This window comes from Carettochelys insculpta, chromosome 3, assembly GCF_033958435.1.
Source record: "Carettochelys insculpta isolate YL-2023 chromosome 3, ASM3395843v1, whole genome shotgun sequence".
Lineage (NCBI taxonomy): Eukaryota > Metazoa > Chordata > Testudines > Carettochelyidae > Carettochelys > Carettochelys insculpta.
The window spans coordinates 75,031,275-75,052,630 of NC_134139.1; the positions used below are offsets into that span (position 1 = coordinate 75,031,275).

Consider the following 21,356-nt stretch of genomic DNA (forward strand, 5'->3'; position numbering starts at 1 on the left):
CCATCCATCTCCTGCCCTTGTTCTGAAGGCTAGGGCACCATACTTTATCCCTGGCTAATAGCCATTTATGGACCTAACCTGCAAACATTTATCAAGCTCTTTTTTAAACCCTAGTAGAGTCCTGGCCTTCACAGCCTCCTCGGGCAAGGAGTTCCACAGGTTGACTGTGCGCTGTGTGAAGAAAAATTTCCTTTTATTAGTTTTGAACCTACTACCCATCAATTTCATTTGGTGTCCCCTAGTTCTTGTATTATGGGAAAAGGTAAATAATTTTTCTATATTCACTTTCTCCACACCATTCATGATTTTATATACCTCTATCATATCGCCCCTCAATCGCCTTTTTTCCAAACTGAAAAGTCCCAGTCTCTCTAGCCTCTCCCCATATGGGACCCTTTCCAAGCCCCTAATCATCTTAGTCGCCCTTTTCTGAACCTTTTCTAATGCCAATATATCTTTTTTGAGGTGAGGAGACCACATCTGCACGCAGTACTCGAGATGTGGGCGTACCATAGTTTTATATAGGGGAAGTATGATATCTTTTGTCTTATTATCGATCCCTTTTTTAATAATTCCTAACATCCTATTTGCCTTACTAACTGCCGCTGCACACTGCGTGGATGTCTTCAGAGAACTATCCACTATAACTCCAAGATCCCTTTCCTGATCTGTCGTAGCTAAATTTGACCCCATCATGTAGTACATGTAATTTGGGTTATTTTTTCCAACATGCATTACCTTACACTTACCCACATTAAATTTCATTTGCCATTTTGCTGCCCAATCACTCAGTTTGCTGAGATCTTTTTGTAGTTCTTCACAATCCCTTTTGCTTTTGACTGTCCTGAACAACTTGGTGTCATCTGCAAACTTTGCCACCTCACTGCTTACCTCATTTTCTAGATCATTGATGAACAAGTTGAACAGGATCGGTGCCAGGACTGACCCCTGGGGAACACCACTAGTTACCCTCCTCCATTGTGAAAATTTACCATTTATTCCCACCCTTTGTTTTCTGTCTTTTAACCAATTCCCGATCCATGAAAGGATCTTTCCTCCTATCCCATGACCGCCTAATTTACATAAAAGCCTTTGGTGTGGGACCGTGTCAAAGGCTTTCTGGAAATCTAGGTATATTATGTCCACTGGGTGCCCCTTGTCCGCATGTTTATTAACCCCTTCAAAGAATTCTAATAGATTAGTTAGACACGACTTCCTTCTGCAGAAACCGTGCTGACTTTTGCCCAACAATTCGTGCTCTTCTATGTGCCTTGCAATTTTACTCTTTACTAGATGTGCTAAACCAAACTCCAGAAGATCAGTTGCAGCAAGGTCCATCATCCCTGTAATGTAGATGTAGTCTTATGTCAGGGATGTCCAGTTTAGGAGAGTAATTAGAAATGTTGTGTGTGTTTTTTTTTTTAAATTTAAAAGTGTGTGGTTAGTGTGCTTGTCCCACTTGTTCCTACACAGTTTATGGCAATAAATATTGAAAAGTGTTGGTGGGGGTAGCCTGGGGACAGTGAAAAAGGAGTGATTAGTGAAACTGGTTATAAAAAGTAATGTCACAGTCACAATGTAATTGGAAAAATGCATACTTGTTGAAGTAATGTTGGTTGTTACTGTAGGAGTTGTACAGTTGAAAGAGAATGAAGTTGTCCCTTAATATGTAATTAATCTTGTATCTGGAAAGAGTGGGGTTTCCAAATGATGTAATCCAAAAGGATAATTTCTTTTTGTCATCATCTTAATTTATTTAAAATCAATTTAAAACCACTTCAGTTCCTAATATAATAATAAACAAATAGTATTTACAATGTTGAGATTTTAAACTCTGGTGTTTGTACAGTTGAGAATATACTGACCTGGAGCTAAACTGGGTTACACCTATTTTGAATCAGAAATGGAAACTATAGATAACTACCTTAGGATTCTTGACTGCTCAGTGTATCACAACACTATTGTTAATAAAACTTTTCTGTATTTCATTTTTAGAATAATTTTAGAATAATTCCATGTTCGCATGACTTCTGTACAAAGTAGTGGTGCCTTCTACCTTTTGAGGCTTTTGGTGTTTTTACAGTAATAATGGTCTTGACACATCATATTGTATCTTTAGCTTCCCCAAAAGTTTTACTGACATTATGGTCTAAACAGTTAATTTACATTTCGCTATTTAGAATTTTCCATGATGATGACGACATAGACCAGACAGGTTCATATTCTCACACAATAAAATAGCAAAAAGTTTAAGTTGCAAATATTGCTCTCATATGTTGAGAAGAGTAATTTCTCACAATAAAAACAATTGTATAAATACCTTTTTTTTACACAATGAAAATCAAGCCTAGAAACCTATCATCATTAGGAACTGAAGTGTTATTTATACTACTATATCACACCACACAAAAGCTGAAAGAGCAACAACCACAGAGAAATTTAGCAGGTTATGCTACCAGATTTTTCAAGACACCAAGGAAAATAAATTAGTATTCCAGTCCTCCTATAACGAGAGGTGCCCTAGATCAGGAGTTGGCAACCTGCGGCTCTTCGATGAGTCACTAGTGGCTCTGAGAGCTGCTGTCACTGACTCCTCTTGCATTTTTTGCTTAAGTGGCGACAGGCTCTGGAGCTGCCGAGCCGTCTGCCACGGCAGGGCAGGGAGCCCCAGAAGTGAAAGCTGACAGGGCAGGGAGCTGCCCCCACATGGGTGGAGGTCTAAGCCAGCAGGAGAGCTGAGGCGGAAGGGTGGCCAAGCCTGCCCCTGCCAGAGTCGTGCAGCTGCGCTGAAAAGGTGGCAAAGAGCAGCTGTAGAGGAGCTGCGTGCCCTGAGGCAAGTTAATCCTTGGAATGCAGAGAGGTTGTGGCTCTGAGGGGTTAAGCCTGGGGGCGGGAATTGGGTTTGGAGGCTGAGACAGGCAAAGCCTCGGGGTGGGGGTAACTTAACTTTCTAACTTGTACAAATATTTGTGTGCTCCATTCTTAAAATGGGGTGAGAAAAGTACAGTTTGATGTTATTTATTAAGGACGGTTTCCTATTCACACATATTGCGGCTCTTGAAGGATTGATTTTTTTTTTTTTTTTTGTAACTGAATTTGAATATAGCTCTTCCCATGATTTCAGTTGCAGACTCCTGCTGTATGGTAGGCATGTTATTGCAGGGATTATATTTACCTACGAACATAAGGAAAAGCTAATCTGACTTGACCTGTATAGCTGAGAGGTGAAGGGTGGTTGCTAGAGTACAGCTTCTTAAAACTAACGGACTGAACAGATTGCTGCTGAGAAAAGCATTTGTACTGTCTTTTCAAAATCAGCATTATGAGAAGGTCTTAATTCTAAATTGAGATGTAGCCACGTGGGCACTGGCTATCTGTCTGCTACTTGCATTGAACATATGCCTAATACATGGAGGGATAAGATTTGCCCTAAATAGTCCTATTTGTCCTAAATAGTCTTCCAGTAGTATTTCTCCCGTAAGTAATTAAAGCATTATTCCTAGGGTATTCTATATCAAAAAACAAACAAAAAACCCTACAAAATTCTGTATATTTTGTCAAAATAATACAATTTTAACACCAGTTTAACTACATTGGTAATTGATGTCAGAGTACCTGTCAATGGCTGTGTCTACACGGGCACAAATCTTCAAAATAGCCATATTTCAGAGTTTACTAATGAGGCGCTGAATTGAATATTCAGCACCTCATTAGCATTAGGATGCTTCCGGCCATGGAGTATCAAAAGCTCTGCTTTTGAAAGTGCGCGGCTCGGCGTGGGGGTCCTTTTCAAAAGGACCCCGCACCCTTCGAAATCCCCTTATTATCGGGGATTTGTGCTCGTGTAGACACAGCCAATATGTATGTCTGTTGCAATACCGACAACAAAAAAGATGACCTCAGAAATAGAGAATTAAAAATACCCTATAGCAACCCAGTGCCTGCTGGTCTATAAGGTGCCACAGGACTTCTTGTTGTTTTTATCTGTTAGTAGGGCAGGTGTATGCTAGGCAGGTAAGTTGATTGTACGTATGCAATTCTAGCTACAGCAGTTGCATAGGTGGAATTAAACTTATCTGCAGTTGACTTACCTGGCCATCTTCACAGGGGAGAATGCCAGGAGAAACTCTCCCATCCACCTCCCTTACTCCTTGTGATATTGAGGAGTACAGGGATCAACTGCTGACCCCAGATAGTTCAGTTTCTCATGTCTTGAAATTGACTTCTGGCAGATCAACCCAACCAGGTCAATCTTCTGTGTAGTATAGACAAGCCCTCAGACTGGGTGATTCATGAGCTGGCTGGTACATCTCTGGGGAAAACTTTCCCCTTCAAGTCTCAGACAGCCATGACCCTGCCCCTGTGCAGCACAGCTGGAAGGACTCCTCCTCCTCCTCCTCCCAGTTTAGACACTCACATCCACTACGCTCCAGAGCCCAGGAATCTAGAAAGAAACAGCTTGATGCTGAGTCCTGGGCTTTCACAGAGTTTTCTTCCTTCCACCTTCCTTCAGGAAGTGCTGGAAACTGTGGCTGTTTGGCACCCTCCCTCTCTCCCTTCCCTTCTCCCCAGCTGTGTCCTGCATTTGCAAGCTGGAAAGTCAGATTCTTCTGGATCCAGCAGCCCCTACTGGCAGCTAGCAGCTGTGCAGCGCCAATTTTGCATGAGGAAAATGATATTCTGTGCCAAACGTTAATTCTGTGCAAATTCTAAATTGGCCAGGGGCGTGGAAATCCCCTAGAAGTAGAGCATGATTGAACACCTTTTACCCTTGCCTTCAGTGAACTAAATAAATTGAGCATCTGCATTTTCTCATTGTAATGTACTTTCTAAACTCATTCTTCTAGCTTTTCTATGACCCTTTTGTGGTTTAGACATTTATTTTAAAGTGACATCAAGACTGGGTACAGTACTCAGGTACTAAGAGGTGTTACCTAAGGGTTTTTAAAATAAAAACAAACCAAGCTATCTCCTCTGTAGAAATAGATAATCTTGTTACACGTTGGCCCCTTTTAGCCATGTCGTAGGGCAGGAAGCTAGTGTTGAGCTGCTTATTCATCATCACCTTTTAGGGTAGTCTACACTTACACAGTGTAGCAGCAGTGCTTAGCGCAGACACTACACTTGCCTGAGTGATGGTAGTTACGGTGACAAAAGAAGCCCCCCTGTAACAAGGGCTTGGGTGCCTGGACAACCTTGTGCTGAGATTGTCGGGCTGTAGTGAGTCAGTATGGCCTCCTGCAGACTCGGAGGCAGGGGAAGCCATGCAGAGGCCCTGGTGGGCGGGGCCGGAGTCAGGAGACCAGAGGCCCGCCCCTCAGAGGGCGGGGCCAAGGGCTAGAAGAGCCAAAGGCAGGACCCAGGAACCATTCGGGGCTGGGCCTCCGGGCAGGGAGGACGTGCCTGCACGAGCTCCTCGGGGCCAAAGGGAGAGGGCCTGCGGCCGCCCGGCCAGGCTGGAGGAGCAGGCCCCCAGAGACGCCACGCAATCCCGGGTCCGTATGCCCCAAGGAGACTACCTGGACTTCCCAGACCTACCAGGACCTTCCCGCCGGCGGAGATCCCCCGCCTTGGAAGAGGCCCCGGGAGCGGGCTGCCCCAGAGTCCCGGCGGACCCTTACAACACTCAGACCCAGGACCGTCCTGCGTCTCCTGTATTGCCACCGCCTGACTACCCTAACGACGTGGTTATGGACGATTGGCCGGAGCCCCCAAAGGTGGATGACCCAGAGGAGACCAACCTAGGAGGACCCCTCGACCAGATGGACTGGGATCTGCCGCCAACAGAGGGTGAGGTAGGAAGTGGCCCGGGGAACGTCGCTCACGAACCAATGGCAGTGTGTTGCGGTCTGGATCCCCACTGCCGGGGTTGCATGTGAGCGACCCCCAGGGCCCCGGGCCGGGTCGCAGTGGAGTGGGAGGGCCTGCGACCCCCTACCCCCCTCCTTGACAGGGCCAGCCCCTGCTGAGCCTGCCTGTAAACCTTGTGTTGCTGCCCCGCCCCAAACTGAGGGCTGGGCCGGTGTTTAACCCTTGTGTTGCTGCCCCGCCCCAAACTGAGGGCTGGGCCGGTGCTTAACCCTTGTGTTGCCGCCCCGCCCCAAACTGAGGGCTGGGCTGGTGCTTAACCCTTGTGTTGCTGCCCCGCCCCCAAACTGAGGGCTGGGCCGGTGCTTAACTCTTGTGAACTGCTGCCCCGCCCTGGACTGAGGGCTGGGCCCAGAACTGTGTTATTATGTAGGACTGCTGCCCCGCCCTGGACTGAGGGCTGGGCCCAGAACTATACAACTCTTGTGAACTGCTGCCCCGCCCTGGACTGAGAGCTGGGCCCAGAACTATACAACTCTTCTGAACTGCTGCCCCGCCCTAGACGGAGGGCTGGGGGCCTGTATGGTGGTAGCGGTGAGCCGCTGACTGCCTGAACTGAGTATGGGCTAGTGCCCTAACCCCCTTTTTTGTTGCCGCCCGCCCTAGACCAAGGGGCTGGGCGTCACAGGACGTGTTACACGAGCTCTCTAATTTTTTTCCATCTAGGAGCAGAATACATTTTGTTATGCATATGGAGGTATGTGTAGGTGTGCACCACAGTAGAATACATAGTGCCAGCTGTGAGTGCTCTGCAAATCAGTTGGGTGTCAACTAAATCTCTTGTGGGTGGCTACTCAAGTGCTCTGCTTACAAGGAATAGTGCTATCAGCCCCCTGTGGCTGAGTGGCCTTAGCCTTTGAGGCTGGAAGGGGAGGGAGGTCCTGGGTCTTTCCTCTCCACCAGGTCCCATCACACAGGTCTGGATGGTGCCTTCCTGAGCCCCACAGTGTCCCCGGGGCAGTGATTCTCATCTCATGGTATGCTTGTGACCCAGTTGACATGCATCTGAAGCCCATGTGTATTGTTCCCTGTAAGCTGCTGGGCGTGGATGGCCACTCAGGAGAACTGCAAGTGCTGCCCAGCTGATAAGCAGAGGAGACACAGCTAGCTTTTTATTTTCTTTCCACTAGTGGTGCACATTCACACATGCTTCAGTACACAATTTTATTCCGCATATGGATGGAAAAGATTATGGGGAACATTGCCCTTGTGGCATTTTCAGTGCCATTTTGATAGTATATGCATAGTGTGAACCTGGCTCACATAACATGTAGCTGCACGTGTGATCCACAGTGGTAAACCAGTTGAGCAGCACGAATCTGGGGTTTTCTAGTCAATAATCTTACATGCTAGAGATTTCTCCACAGTCTCCTTTGGTTGCGAAACTGGTGCCTGCTTCCAGGTGGCTGGCAGGCTGGTTCTCTGTCACTTCAGAAACCAAGATATCTAGCTCGTGCCTCTTCTTTTATACCCCTTCCCAGGCTAGACATAGGCTGTAGACACAATGGGGCAGGACTCCTGGGCCCAAAGGCTTTCATTAAACTTCCTGTTTTCTGGGTAGCAGATTCTCTGCTCCCCACATCCTTCCATTTCCACAGTGTTGTCTACGCTAGGAATTAGATTGATATAACTGCACTGCTCATGGGCTTGGAAAATTCACACCTCTTACTAAGTTTGTAGTGTAAAAGAGGGCTAGATAATTTCAGTGATGTACTAGGTCCTCTTCAGAGTCACAGTGCAGGCTGCATCTTGGAAAGCAATAAATATAGCCTGTATTTGTTCCAAGGTACGAGATCTTTCTGATTTTTTTTTAAAAAACTCCTTTGGAAGTTTAAACAATTTGTGATTTCAGATTTTCAGTTGTCTGTTTTAGACCTCATTAAATGTAAAATAAGTCATTCAAATTACTGTGCTAGAAAAAAAGCCCGATAAACTTGTTTCCCTGCCCCCCCTCCAAAAAAAAAAGCCTAGAAAAGATTGAGATTATTTACCTTATTCTTCTGAAAGTTAATCCTTATTAACTCTGTTAGTATCCATCTCTTGGTAATACCCAAAAAAATGTTTAACCACAATTAACAAGCTTATTTTAATTTCAGTATTTGAAATAGTATATAAGAATGCAAAGTCAGTCAAATTTGCTTTCAGAAACCTTACAAAAAGTGTCAGTTGGTTGCTATGGCAATGATTGAGAATTCAAACAGGATTGTGAATTGGAGATGGTAATAGAAACAGCAAGAGCAGTAATTCAGAATATCCTGCTTACATGTAGAGTGTTTAAGACTAAGGAACAAGAGAAGAGACATGCAGATGGGATTATGCAGAAGCAGGATTATTTCTAAATAGAACCATCAGCCGCTCTTTAAGTGTTCTGATTCAATAAAATGTTTGCTTTCTATAATGATACATACTACTAATTTATGAAACTAAAATCTTCAATCCAAAGATTTCAAAATATTTCATAAACATTGATGAAGTCTTGGTAACTCTGGAGATAGGTATGTATTATCCCACATTTTACAGAATGGAAAACTAATATAGAGTAGAGATTTATGGCTTTACAGCAGGGATGGGCAACGATTTTTGATTGCGGGGACCACTCCAAGATTTTGGTAAGTGGTCAAGGGCTGCAATTTTCTGTGGAGTGGGGTGCACAGTCTGGGACAGAGGCAGGGTGCAGAAGGAAGCTTAGGATAGGGTACTGGGGTGCAGGAGGGGGGCTGCATGCAAAGTAACTTTTCCCCACCCTGCTGACAAGGGGTGTATGACACGTAGGGGCACATGGCCCCAACAACCAGATGCTTTGAGGGGCCTGGAGCTGTGGCAGTCATGGGATCCTTTTTGCCTGCTGCTGATTACAGGAAGTACGTGGCAAAGCTAGGCCTAGAATCCAAGTGTTTTGCTTCCTGGTTCCTGCTCAGTTACTTTTAAACTGTCAGTTTTGTTTTATACTAACTAAAGCAACAAATCAAATACTAAAATCTTCAAAGCAGTAAAATGAGAAAATTTAAATACAGTTTGAATTTGTAGGTAATCACAGTACTTCAGGTCTTGAATGTCGTCTTCATCATCAAAAACTAGGGGCTCAGCGCCTGTTGATGTCTGATGCCTCTCTCACTATTTCCTTCCGTGTTTCCCTGTCCAGTGTGGAGTGGCTTAGTCTCTGTAGTCTGACTCCTTACCAATCTACGATATCATCTACTCGTTCTCTGTGGGGTCTGTTTCTCTTATTTGAACCGTCCATTATTGCCAGGTACCAGGATCTTGATTTTTTTTTTTTCATTCCTCATTTGTATATAATTCTTCATTGGTGACCTTCTGCATCCATTCTACTCTCAGGATCTTTCTGTAACAACTCCTCTCTAATGGCCATATTCTTCTCTTTGAATCTTTTGTTATCACCCATGTCTCACATTTACACAACAGGCTGCTGAATACACACAATTTCAAGATGCCCAGATTCACTCTTGTTTCACTATTTTAGTCACTTTTTCCTTCTTACAGTTTAGATCATATGCTATGTTGATCCCCAGATACGTGAACTTCTGTGTTCTCTAGTTTGATCCAATCTACACAGATCTTTCTTCCTGTTTCCTTATCTCCAAATACCATAGTTTTTGTTTTGTCGATGTTTGTAATCAGTCCGTACTGCTTCCCTTCCTTGTTTAGCACCTTCACCGTTTTTGCTGGCGTCTCCTCATCTTCCTCAATGATAACCATATCATCTGCAAACTTCAAGTTAATTCTTATCCTGTGCACTGATATCCCTTCTACCTCTTCCTTGATCTTGCCCATCACTCAGATTCGTTATGAAAATACTCAGCAATGTCAGATCTCCTACCTCTACTCTTTCTAATCCAGCTTCCCAGGTCTCTGCATGTTCTCGCTGTTGCCTCTGCATTGTCACTGATATCTTTCAACAGCTGTATCAGTCTGCTATTCCTGAATTTGAGAGAATCTAACTGATTTAAAATCAACAAACTTACATCTCACAGAACTGGAAGGGACCTCAGGAAGTCATTGAGTTTAACAGATATTTTGAAGAATAAGCATTACTTTTCACTTATCCACATTAAATTTCATTTGCCATTTTGTTGCCCAATCACTCAGTTTGGTGAGATCTTTTTGAAGTTCTTCAGAGTTTGCTTTCATCTTGACTATTTTGAACAGTTCAGTATCATCTGCAAACTTTTCCACCTCACTCCTTACCCCTTTCTCTAGATCATTTATGAATAAGTTGAATACGATTGGTCCTAGGACTGACCGTTGGGGAACACCACTCGTTACCCTTCTCCATTCGGAACATTTACCATGTATTCTTACCCTTTGTTTCCTGTCTTTTAACCAGTTCTCAGTCCATGAAAGGATCTTCCCTCTTATCCCATGACAACCTAATTTACACAAGAGCTTTTGGTGAGGGACTTTGTCAAAGGCTTTCTGGAAATCTAAGTATACTATATCTACTGGATCCCCCTTATCTGCATGTTTGTTAACTCCTTCAAAGAATTCTAATAGATTAGTAAAACATGATTTTCTTCTACAGAAACCACGTTGACTTTTGGCCAACAAATTGTTCTTTTACATGTCTGACAATTTAATTCTTTGCTATTGTTTCAGCTAATTTGCCCGGTACTGACATTAGACTTACTGGTCTGTAATTGCCAGGGTCACCTCTAGAACCCTTTTTAAATATTGGTGTTATGTTAGCTGTCTTCAAGTCCTCAGGTACAGAAGCTGGTTTAAAGGATAGGTTACAAATCACAGTTGTTAATTCTGCAATTCCACATTTGAGTCCTTTCAGAACCCTTGGGTGAATGCCATCCAGACTTCGTGATTTGTTACTGTTAAGTTTTTCCATTTGTTCCAGAACCTCCTCTAATGACACTTGAATCTGTGACAGTTCCTCAGATTCATCACCCACAAAGGACGGTGCAGGTTTGGGAATCTGCCTAATATCCTCAGCCATGAAGACTGAAGCAAAGAAATCATTTAGTCTCTCTCCGGAATGGCATTATCATCCTTGATTGCTCCTTTTGTATCTTGATCGTCTAGGGGTCCCACTGGTTGTTTAGCAGGCTTCCTGTTTCTAATGTACTTAAAAAACATTTTGCTATAACTTTCCGAGTTTTTGGCTAGCTGTTTCTTAAATATTTTTTTGGCTTTTCTTATTACATTTTTAAACTTAATTTGGCAGTGTTTATGTTCCTTCCTATTTACCTCACTAGGGCTGGACTTCCACTTATTAAAAGATGCCTGTTTTAATCTGTCATTTCTTCTTTTACATGGCTGTTAAGTCATGGTGACTCATTTTAAGGTCTCTTATTATGTTTTTAATGTGGGGTATACGTTTAAGTTGAGCCTCTATTGTGGTGTTTTGAAAACTTTCCATGAAACTTGTAGGGATTTTATTGTAGTCACTGTACCTCTTTAATTTTTCTTTAACTAACTTCCTCATTTTTTTGTAATTCCCCTTTTCGAAATTAAATGCCAGATTGTTGGACTGCTGAGGTGTTCTTCCCAACCACAGGAATGTTAAATGAGGTTAGGGTTTATTTATTATGTTTGTTTATTATTATGTTTATTTATTATGTTATTTATTAGGTTTGTTTATTATGATCACTATTCCCAAGTGGTCGTGTAATAGTTATCTCCTGGACCAGATCCTGTGCTCTACTCATTACTAAATTGAGAATTGCCTCTTCCCTGGTGGGTTCCTGTACTAGCTGCTCCAAGAAGCAGTCATTTAAGGCATTGAGAAATTTTATCTCTGCATCTTGTCCTAAGGTGACATGCACCCAGTCAGTATGGGGATAATTGAAATCCCCTATTATTATTGAGATTTTTATTTTGATAGCCTCTCTAATCTCCCTCAACATTTGAATGTCCCTATCACTGTCCTGGTCAGGTGGCTGATGATGATATATCCCTACTGTTATATTCTTCTTAGAGGATGGAATTACTATCCATAGTGATTCTGTAGAACATTTTGATTCATCTAAGATTTACTTCATTTGAGTCTACGTTATCTTTCACATACAGTGCCGCTCCACCACCCGCATGACCTCCTGTTAGCAAATGCCCTGGTCGCCTACTAGCAGGGTTTATAAAGCCCTGGCGTTCCTGATAGTCCCTCCCTTTGGCTATGGCTCGACCCAACGAGCAGAAAGTTTTTATTTCAAATCCTACTTAAGGCTCACAGCTTCCAACTGCTAGCCTGAGCACATGGCCTTTCAAACAAACAAACAAACACACATAGCTCAGCACTCAAAACACCAAACAAACAGACAGTCTCAAGCCCTGTAACCCCAAACAAACAGCCACACACTCCAGACAGCCACTTCACCCCAAGGTGCTGTAGACTGCCCCCTCCTTCACCAGGAGAGCTCCTCCCAAAACTCTCTCCTGTTAGCAAACAGAGTGACCTGGATAAATTGGAGGATTGGGCCAAAAGAAATCTGATGAGGTTCAACGAGGAGAAATGTAGAGTCCTGCACTTGGGATGAAAGAATCCCAAGCATTGTTGTAGGCACGGGACCAACTGGCTAAGCGGCAGAAAGGGGCCTAGGGATTCTGGTGGATGAAAGGCTGGATATGAGTGAGCAGTGTGCCCTTTTAGCTAAGAAGGCTAATGGCATACTGGGGTGCATTAGGAGGAGCATTTTGAGCAGATCTAGAGAAGATGATGTTCCTCTCTATTTTGCACCGGTGAGGCTACATCTGGAGTATTGTGTCCAGTTTTGGGCCCCCCAGTATAGAAAGGATGTGGATGTGCTGGAGCAGGTTCAGCGGAGGGCAACAAAAATGATTAAGGGGCTGGAGCACATGACATATGAGGAGAGCCTGAGGGATTTGGGCTTGTTTAGTTTGCAGAAGAGAAGACTTAGGGGGTGATTTAATAGCAGCCTGCAACTTCCTGAAGGGGAGCTCTAAAGAGGATGGAGAGACACTGTTCTCAGAGGTGTCAGATGGCAGAACAAGGAGCAATGGTCTGAAGTTACAAAAGGAAAGGAGTAGATTAGATATTAGGAAAAACTACTTCACCAGGAGGGTGATGAAGCATTGGACTGCGTTGCCTAGAGATGTGCGTTTGCCTAGAGAGGTGATGGAATCTCCATCCCTCGAGGTATTTAAGTCCCAGCTTGACAAAGTACTGGCTGGGATGACTTAGTTGGGTTGATCCTGTTTGAAGCAGGGAACTGGACTCGATGACCTCCTGATCTCCCTTCCAGCCCAAGGATTCTATGATTCTATGAATGTATAGAGTAAAGATAACAATGGCAACTGACAACTCTGGATTTCTCTTACTCCAGCTTTCTGTGTTGTATACTTGAGTGATAGATTCTGAATTTAGCTATCTAATTTAAACAAGTCATAAGGATTAACTAAGCTAAACTTTTTTTTTCCTAGCAACACCCAACACTGCAGATAGCTTTGGAATTTGTCAAATCACACACTAAAAGGCAGAGAGAGAGAGAGTCTTGACGAATGATGCATTGCAAAGTGAATTAGGTCTCAGAGGGGGTAGTAGTATTTAATTAATGATTCAAACATAAAAATTCTCATTTAATTTTTTATTAAATCAAGTTTTATCAACCCTGATTTATGCCTATAGGGAGAGTACAGTGCACCATCACCACATGCATTACAGCAACACAGCTGCATTGGTGCAATTGCACCGATACAGTTCTGCGATGTAGATTTTCCTTTAAAGATTCAAATATGAAGCCAAATGTAACTTGCTGTAGTGCAAGCGCTTGTACATGTTTATGGGTTGTGTGGTAGAAATGAGATGGTACTCTGCAAGTATTGAGCTAGATGGGTGAGGTTAGGATAGAAATTAGTGGATTAAATGGATGTTTGGTTTACATGTATTATTCAAAAGACTCTTAAACACCAGTTTTTCAGGGAAGTAGCCTTTATTATCACTCTGTCTAGTAATCCAGGTCTTATCAAGCTAGTCAGATTCACTGGCATAACTACTGTAGCAAAGTCAAAACAGCTTAATAATTAGCTCTCTCTGAGGAAGCTATTGGTTGAGAAGGAATAGACTATGTTTACATTTTAACAAGTCTCAATAAAACTAAATTAAATGCTACGGTAGTCTGTTGCATAAGAAAATAAATGTATTTTAACAGTAGGGGCTAGAGATCATAATCGGATATAAGATGATGGATTCCCCATAAATTTAAACAAAAATTATTTGGAAGATTGAATGATTTGATTTAGGTGGGATTTGAGCAACTGCTCCAGGTGGTGTCAGCTGTGAAATCCCTGCCATTTGCTTCTCTAAGCAAATCTTGCTGTATCATCTTGATTTTGGACCTCTGCTTTCCATTATTCAATTTTTTTTAAAAATACTCGTCGTTTGGGGAACCTATGGCATGCTAAAGTTTGAAGAATAGGTATATGCAGTGTATCCCAACTCAGCTGCAGCATGGGTGCATGCAACTTAAATTGTGGAGGGTAAGAAGGCTTAAGAGGTCCCTGTCTTAAAGGTGACCTGTGAAGATTTTAGTTTTAAAAAAAAAAATTGAAAAATGCAGTCTTTTTCGCTTGACTTTGACTTTAGAAGAAAATCAGATGTGTCCTGCGTGGTAACGGTCTTCTTCTAGTATTATTTATTTAAATTTCAAGGACTTGTTTGTGCATCCAGGTATATTTGTGAGCTGTAGGAGAGATGATGAAGGAGAGATGGTATTTGAATCCTTCACACTCAGAAAAAGTTATTGATCTTAAAAAGGTCTTAAACCCTAAAGGGTTCTTGAAGATTCTGACCAAAATCTTGACCTTTTCAACAGCTCAACTTTCATTCTTTGGCTGTTATGAAATCATTTCACTAAGTTATGTACTCATCGTATTCTTGCAAGCAGATATGACTTGAATTTCTAATGATAAAAAAACCTAAGACTTTCAGACCTCCTTTATATGATAAATACAATAAATTCCAACCCCTGCCTCCCACCACCACACCACTATATGTTACATTTAAAGAGTTCAGAATCATTTGGATTCAATAATAAAGCACAATTGTGTGAGAAGGTGTAGTGGTGTTCTCATCCCACATAGGTAAAGAGAGCTGACCTCCTTTACAGTCCCAAAAGCAGCTATGTAAGAACAAAGTATCACATACTTTTGTTCTTCAAATACTATTTCTAGGTGTTCCTGTTTGTTCTGAAGTGTTCTCAAATCTTTATGTCCTTCATCTTATCTGAAAGATCAGAACTGTAGTGTTGGGTTAGTGGGCATCTAACTGTCAATCTTACAAAGCATTATAAGTTTGATGGATGAAGCTGAATCATTGCAAAAGTATTGCTGGCTGTCAAAGACAATTCATCCACTATATGGGTGGAAATTACTGACAGGTCATCTGGAGACAGTTTTCATTTAAGTGGTAAATCAGCTTCAACAACAGTAATACGTAGAGAGACACTCTTCTTTCAGTAGACTTCATAATAGTTAATGTGAATCGAAGAACTTGTGAACTAAGACAGCAATGACAGTATTCTTCCTCTTTCAATTAGTGAAGAATTAAAGACTATTTAAAGCTGCAATGTTCTAGAGAGTCTAGTGGGTAACACTAATTACACAACTGTTTTCTTGTTTATCATTAGTTGCTCATTTTATTTTAAAAACTGATCATTTGTTTTGATGCTGGTATTTTTTTTGCAAAAAGAAACAGTATATTGAAGCCCCAGGACTACCATAATTGCAGCATTAATCCAGGTTTGTTTCTGTTGCCTCAGTTAGGTTGTGCTGTCTGATACATGTCAATCCCGCTATGATTATGTGTACAAGATACGATGATACAAAGTTTTTAATTTGCTGACAAAGGTAGTCCTACAGTAAACATTCACTCTGTCCTGTTTGGGCCCATACAGCAAATTGCTTTCCTAGACAATATGGCATGCCTCTTTTTAGTTAGTCTTTGTGTATCTCACATCCTCTGTTAGTTTGTTTGGCTGACATGTTGATTTTAAGTTAGCCCAGCTATGGAAGTGTGACTCTAATGAGCCACAGGAAGAAAACTACATATACCACCATTGTTATAAATTTAAAATATACATATGTCTGTCAGTATAAGAACCTACAGCACAATATATATTTTAGCACAGACAGATGATATCTGAAGAGATACACATTCTACAGTCCTTTATTAGTAAAATAATTCAGTATTATTGGTCTTACTGTATCCACAAGCACAGCTCCAACAGCATATTAACACAGCTTCAGCAGGCCTTGGGCTTTTGCTGGGTAACTTTCACTCAACCGACCATCAGTCATGAAAAGCCGTGTCTGCAGCTTTGCCTATCAATCTCTTTAAGAGGATAGATTCAGTTTAACAACCATCCGTATTTAATCTAGTGCAGTCCCTGGATTTCTCATTGATTCCACATAGAAAATGTGGATGTTTCCTCTGCTGCTGCAGCAGTAGCCATATTCTGGTTTTGTTCTGAGCGTTAGAAACTTCTGGCAGACAGCTTCCAGTTTCAGGCACCTCCTGTCAGACTGCTTTTCTTGAAGTGACTAAACTTTTAAGAGGTCATTTGTTGTAACAGTTTCCCAAGGATGGTGGCAATTGCATAGATATTTAATACATTGTTTCATGGAATTGATTTTATTCAATTTGATTTATTATCTTTTTATAATGCCCGTATTCCTCAAGTACCTTTATTTTTAACAAACAAACTTTAGAACCATTTATCTCTTATTTCAGTAGGGTTCTATTCTGTCATGCAGTCATATCAGTGTGTTCTGCTGTTATTTTGGAAAAGTTGGATTGTCAAATCCATGGTGAGAAAAATAACTCCATGTTACTATCTGATCACTTCAGTGGTCAAGAACAGTTATAATTATTATTTTGAAGCAATCATAGTGTATCTCTCATAAAAGTCTTTCCTACGTGTGTACGTAAACTGGTAAAAAGATGAATTACCCCTTAATTCTTCTAGCAAAAGTGGGATTCTGAGTGATTCAGTTTTCACACAGTGGCTCCTGGCATTTTTCGCTACCCTGAGGAAAGCTCGGCTCTTGCAACACCTGTCACTGTGCTGCCACAGCTACTCCTAAGAACACTGCTGTAGAGATGGGAAGGATTCTAAATGCCATGGGAAGAACAGGGGAAGTTACTTTATATAGCCTGTAGTAATTTGGGCAAGCTTTTGCCTTTGAACTTGAGAGTTCAGGAGAGGAAAGCAGATGCCCACTAGATCCTCCCTTTTTCATGAAATTTGTGCATAATACAGGGAACTTTGAGGTGAAGGAATAAGTGCGTTGGCATGATGTGGAAGTGGCACTCCTCTCTTCCTCATTGTCTCAAGAGCTTCATGGGAGCTTAGGGTTTAGTTAATGTTAATTTGGTGATATTAGCCTGCCTCAATAATGTTCCTTCCAAAGGATTATTTTACACAGTGAAAGCAAATGGTGATTACCAAAATCAGTTTGCACTAATTACACATCTGCTGGTTCCTGTAAACAAGTTAGATGTTTTCTGGTCAGTGGTGTGTACACAGTATTTAATACTTACAGCAGTTTCTATGGGTAAAGTGCTGTACATATGCTGACATCTTCAGTATCAGTGTTTGACTAAATAGTTTATGACTATAGGTCTGAATCCCTCACTAACAGATGCTCTATGCTCTACACAAAGGAAGCTTTCAAGATTTTACCAAACGAAATTAATGGGTAGCAGGTTCAAAACTAATAAAAGAAAGTTTTTCTTCACACAGCACACAGTCAACCTGTGGAACTCCGTGCCAGAGGATGCTGTGAAGGCCAGGACTCTGTTTAACAGAGTTTAAAAAAGAGCTCGATAAATGTTTGGAGGTTAGGTGCATAGATGGCTATTAGCACGGGGTAAGGTATGGTGCCTAGCCTTTTGTCCAAGGCGGGAGATGGATGGCGGGAGACAAATCGCTTGGTCACTATCTTCGGTTCACCTCCTCTGGGGCACCTGGCATTGGCTACTGTCGGCAGCCAGGATACTGAGCTAGCTGGACCTTTGGTCTGACCCAGTATGGCCATTCTTATGTTCTAAAATTGTGATGCCAGAAAACTTTTGTGACTGGTTAAAATGAAGCTTCCTACTCTTAACGGAAGAGCCGGGTTAATTTTTTAATTGCATAAGCAGGTACTTTTGATACAAAATCAAGTTTTATATAAGGGAAGGACTTGGAATATGGAGAAGTTTTTGAAAGTATTCAGGATATAAGCTTGAAGTTATGTACCATGTTGAGAGGAAGTTTTGAGATGAATCAGTGAGATAAAATGTCTGTTTTAAATAGCGTATGGTTTAAGGACTGAGTATTGATTTAATGAGCATTATAGGCATTGAATATTGTATCAGAGATCAAGTGACACATTGTAAAGTGCCTTTCAGGGTTCTGTATGTAAGGTTGAATTGACCGTATCTCTTAAAGCAGGGATTCAGGTGCTGGGCTGTGAAATTATACAAATTATAACATTCATTGAATGTGTAGCATGTGTTATGTATTTTGTGGCTTAAGTGCTACAGCAGGGGTGGAGAGCCTACAGCCCCCAGTCCAGATCCAACCTAAGGCTCAGGGCATCACCCTTTCTGCCCCCCTGTTCTGGGGATTTGGAGGAAAAAGATCTTTGTATGTCTTGCTCCACAAATATCAGAGGGGTTAATTTGTATCTGCAAAAACAACAAGAAGTCCTGTGGCACCTTACAAACTAACATATATTTTGGTGAAGTGGGTCTTTTGCCAATGAAAGCTTACGCTCCAAAATATCTGTTAGTCTATAAGATGCCACAGGGCTTCTTGTTGTTTTCGCCCCACAGAGGGAGACTAGGTATGCTAGTTATATGTTCCCGAGACATTCCACTGGAATATGTAGAATGACCATCTAACTTATGTAGCAATAGCTCATGTCAGTTGCGTGTGTCTGCCTGTATGCGTTCACATTGGAGAGGTTCAGTGGGTAATCATATTGGCTCTGATGAGACCTATCACATTTCCATAAATTAATCTTATTAGTTCAATGTTTACCTTTTTAAATTAGGCAAGTTTGAAGGCATTAAGAAGATGTCAACATTCCTGAAATCTTTTAAAAGTATCAGTATTTTGGAGAAACATTTGGGGGTATTCCCTAATTTACATTTTTATGAATTGTATAAGCACTCATCAGAGACTCTAGGTAAATTTGACAGAGTTAAAACAGACTAAGAGTTGACTTACTGAGAGCACTATCCCTGCAAAACCAAGCTTGCCACAGCTGGAGTGGGTCCCTACCCTTCCCAAATTACAGCCATTATGTCTGTGTTATAGCTGTAAGGGAGATCATCTTGTGTTTGAGCACTTATATATGTGAAAGTGTTTGGAGTAATAAAGGCCACTTGTGTTCCTTTCTCTACCAGGCCATTGATGAGCCTCCGTATTTGACAGTGGGCACTGATGTGAGTGCTAAATACAGAGGAGCCTTCTGTGAGGCGAAGATCAAGACAGCAAAAAGACTAGTCAAAGTCAAGGTATGTAGTTTCCTGTTAAATTTTCCAAAATATTCCTGGCTATTATGAATGCCATAGCATGCAGACATACTTTTACTCATAATACACTGAAGGAGTTTAATCACATCCATTAGTAAACTCCCTTCCATGCTGACTGGCATAGGGCTCTTACGTGTGCCACCCAGCTCTTCCTTCAGAGCCACCATGCCTAATCTCATCTTCAGGCAGTGTCTTCAGTCACTTACTGTGATGCTCCTTTGTGCCTGCCTGCCACACTGAGACCCAAAAACCAGAAGCTGGTTGTACAGTTATAGTCTTAGGACTTGTCTAAGCAGTGTGTGGCAAGTTGGGAAGTAATTCTGCTTCATACTAGCTTGCCAGGCTCTAGATGTCTGTGCAGACCCTACTGATGCTCATTAAAGGTTACATGTTATATATTATCCACTTATACTTTCAATCACCTGCATTTACATTACATCTTGTCATGTACTAACTGTTCATATAGACTATAGTGAGAGATGGTCCATTTTACAAAGTTAATTTTCCATCGTTAGTATTTTACGAGTAGGTTTAAGGCAGTGATTTTTTGGGGACGTGTGACTTTGCCTCTAGCAGTGACTGCTGCTTCAGAGAATGGGGTCCCTCCTGCATCTTCAGATGGAGCATCTGCTTCATAGATGGACAGGAATTTCTTCCTGATCCCTAAGCTGTCCAGTTGATAGCTGAAACAATGAATCCAAAGGAGATACAGCCTAGTTGAATGTTGTGAAGGGGGGAATATATGTGGTATACCTTTTGAAGACCTACTATAAACTTGTTAAAATACAGCTAGAAGAATGGCAATTTCTGGACTTGTCTTGATCTGTAATGGACTTAACTGCTCATTTCTGTTTGTGTTTGGGTAATTGTACTAGGACAGTGCCTGCATTGGTGTTCAGTAAAAATAAAGTATATTCTTCTTTGAGTGGTCCCTGTGGGTGCTCCACAATAGGTGTCGGGCTCGCCCGGCGCCGCAGATCGGAATTCTTCTAGCAGTTTCTATTGGATCGCGCATGTGCCGACGCGCGCCGCTCCCTTGCGCGCCCCCGGCCATGTGCGCGATCCGGTCCCCGCCAGTTCCTTCTCAACCGCCATCGGCTGCAGACGGAATCCGCTCAGGCTAAAGCCAGAGACAGATAAGAGAGTTGTTTTTCCGTGTAGTTTGTTTGTTTTGTCACTATAAAAAAGAAAAAAAAAAGAGAGAGAGAAAGAAAGAAGAGGAGCGAAGGAGAGAGGGGTGGACAAGAAGGCTAGTTAAGCCGTCTGCTGCCCCGCAGGCCGGTGATTGTTGTTTTGGGTTAGAAAGCGCTGATTAGTGGCTAAGTACCCTATTAACAGTAAAGACTCACTGCAGTGGCCTCCTCGGGGTTTAAGACGTGTGAGTCATGCCGCAAAGCTGTGCCGGCCTCCGATGGGCATAGTGAATGCATTTGCTGCCTGGGAGAGTCACACGCTACCCAGAAGTGTTCCCACTGCGCTAAGCTTACAGCCAGGGCCAGGAAAGACAGAGAGATGAGGCTCAAAATGATCTTGTTTGATAAGGCTCTCCAGCCGGAACCGCCGGAGAAGCCTCACGCAGAAGGGACCTCTGGGTTGCATAAAAGGAAGGGAGCCTCTTTGACCCCCTCGGTGCAGAAGAGGAGGAAACTCTCCCCGGCTCGATCCTTGCCAGTGGGCCCAGGGGGCAGGACGAGCGGAACGCAGAGCCCCCAGCCGCGAGCTCATGAAAGCGGCAGCGCAGCAGCGCACGTGGCAGAGGCTGAGCCTCCGATTACACAATAGATGGCACGCAAGGCGCCGTGAGCGCCAGCGAGGCAAGCGCCGGAATTGGCAGCGCCGACGGCACAGGGACACCCGGCACAGAGCCTACTGGTGCTGGAGGAAGCTACCCGCGCGGCACCGCAGCTGACTGTGCCGAGCACGGCGCCGACAATGGGGCCGAGATCCCTGGCACAGGAAGGGGTGGCGCCCACCCTGCAGGGGA

The 21,356-nt window shown here is 42.7% G+C and overlaps 1 protein-coding gene across 3 annotated transcripts in view; it reads left to right on the top strand.

Annotated features, from left to right (window-relative positions):
* ARID4B (AT-rich interaction domain 4B) overlaps positions 1-21,356 on the top strand; it is a 184,952-nt gene that overhangs the window by 25,175 nt on the left and 138,421 nt on the right. For all 3 annotated transcript variants that reach the window (XM_074990133.1, XM_074990132.1, XM_074990134.1), the window contains exon 3: positions 19,244-19,354. In XM_074990133.1, the coding sequence (XP_074846234.1) occupies positions 19,244-19,354 (111 nt within the window). The remainder of the gene's footprint in view (positions 1-19,243; positions 19,355-21,356) is intronic.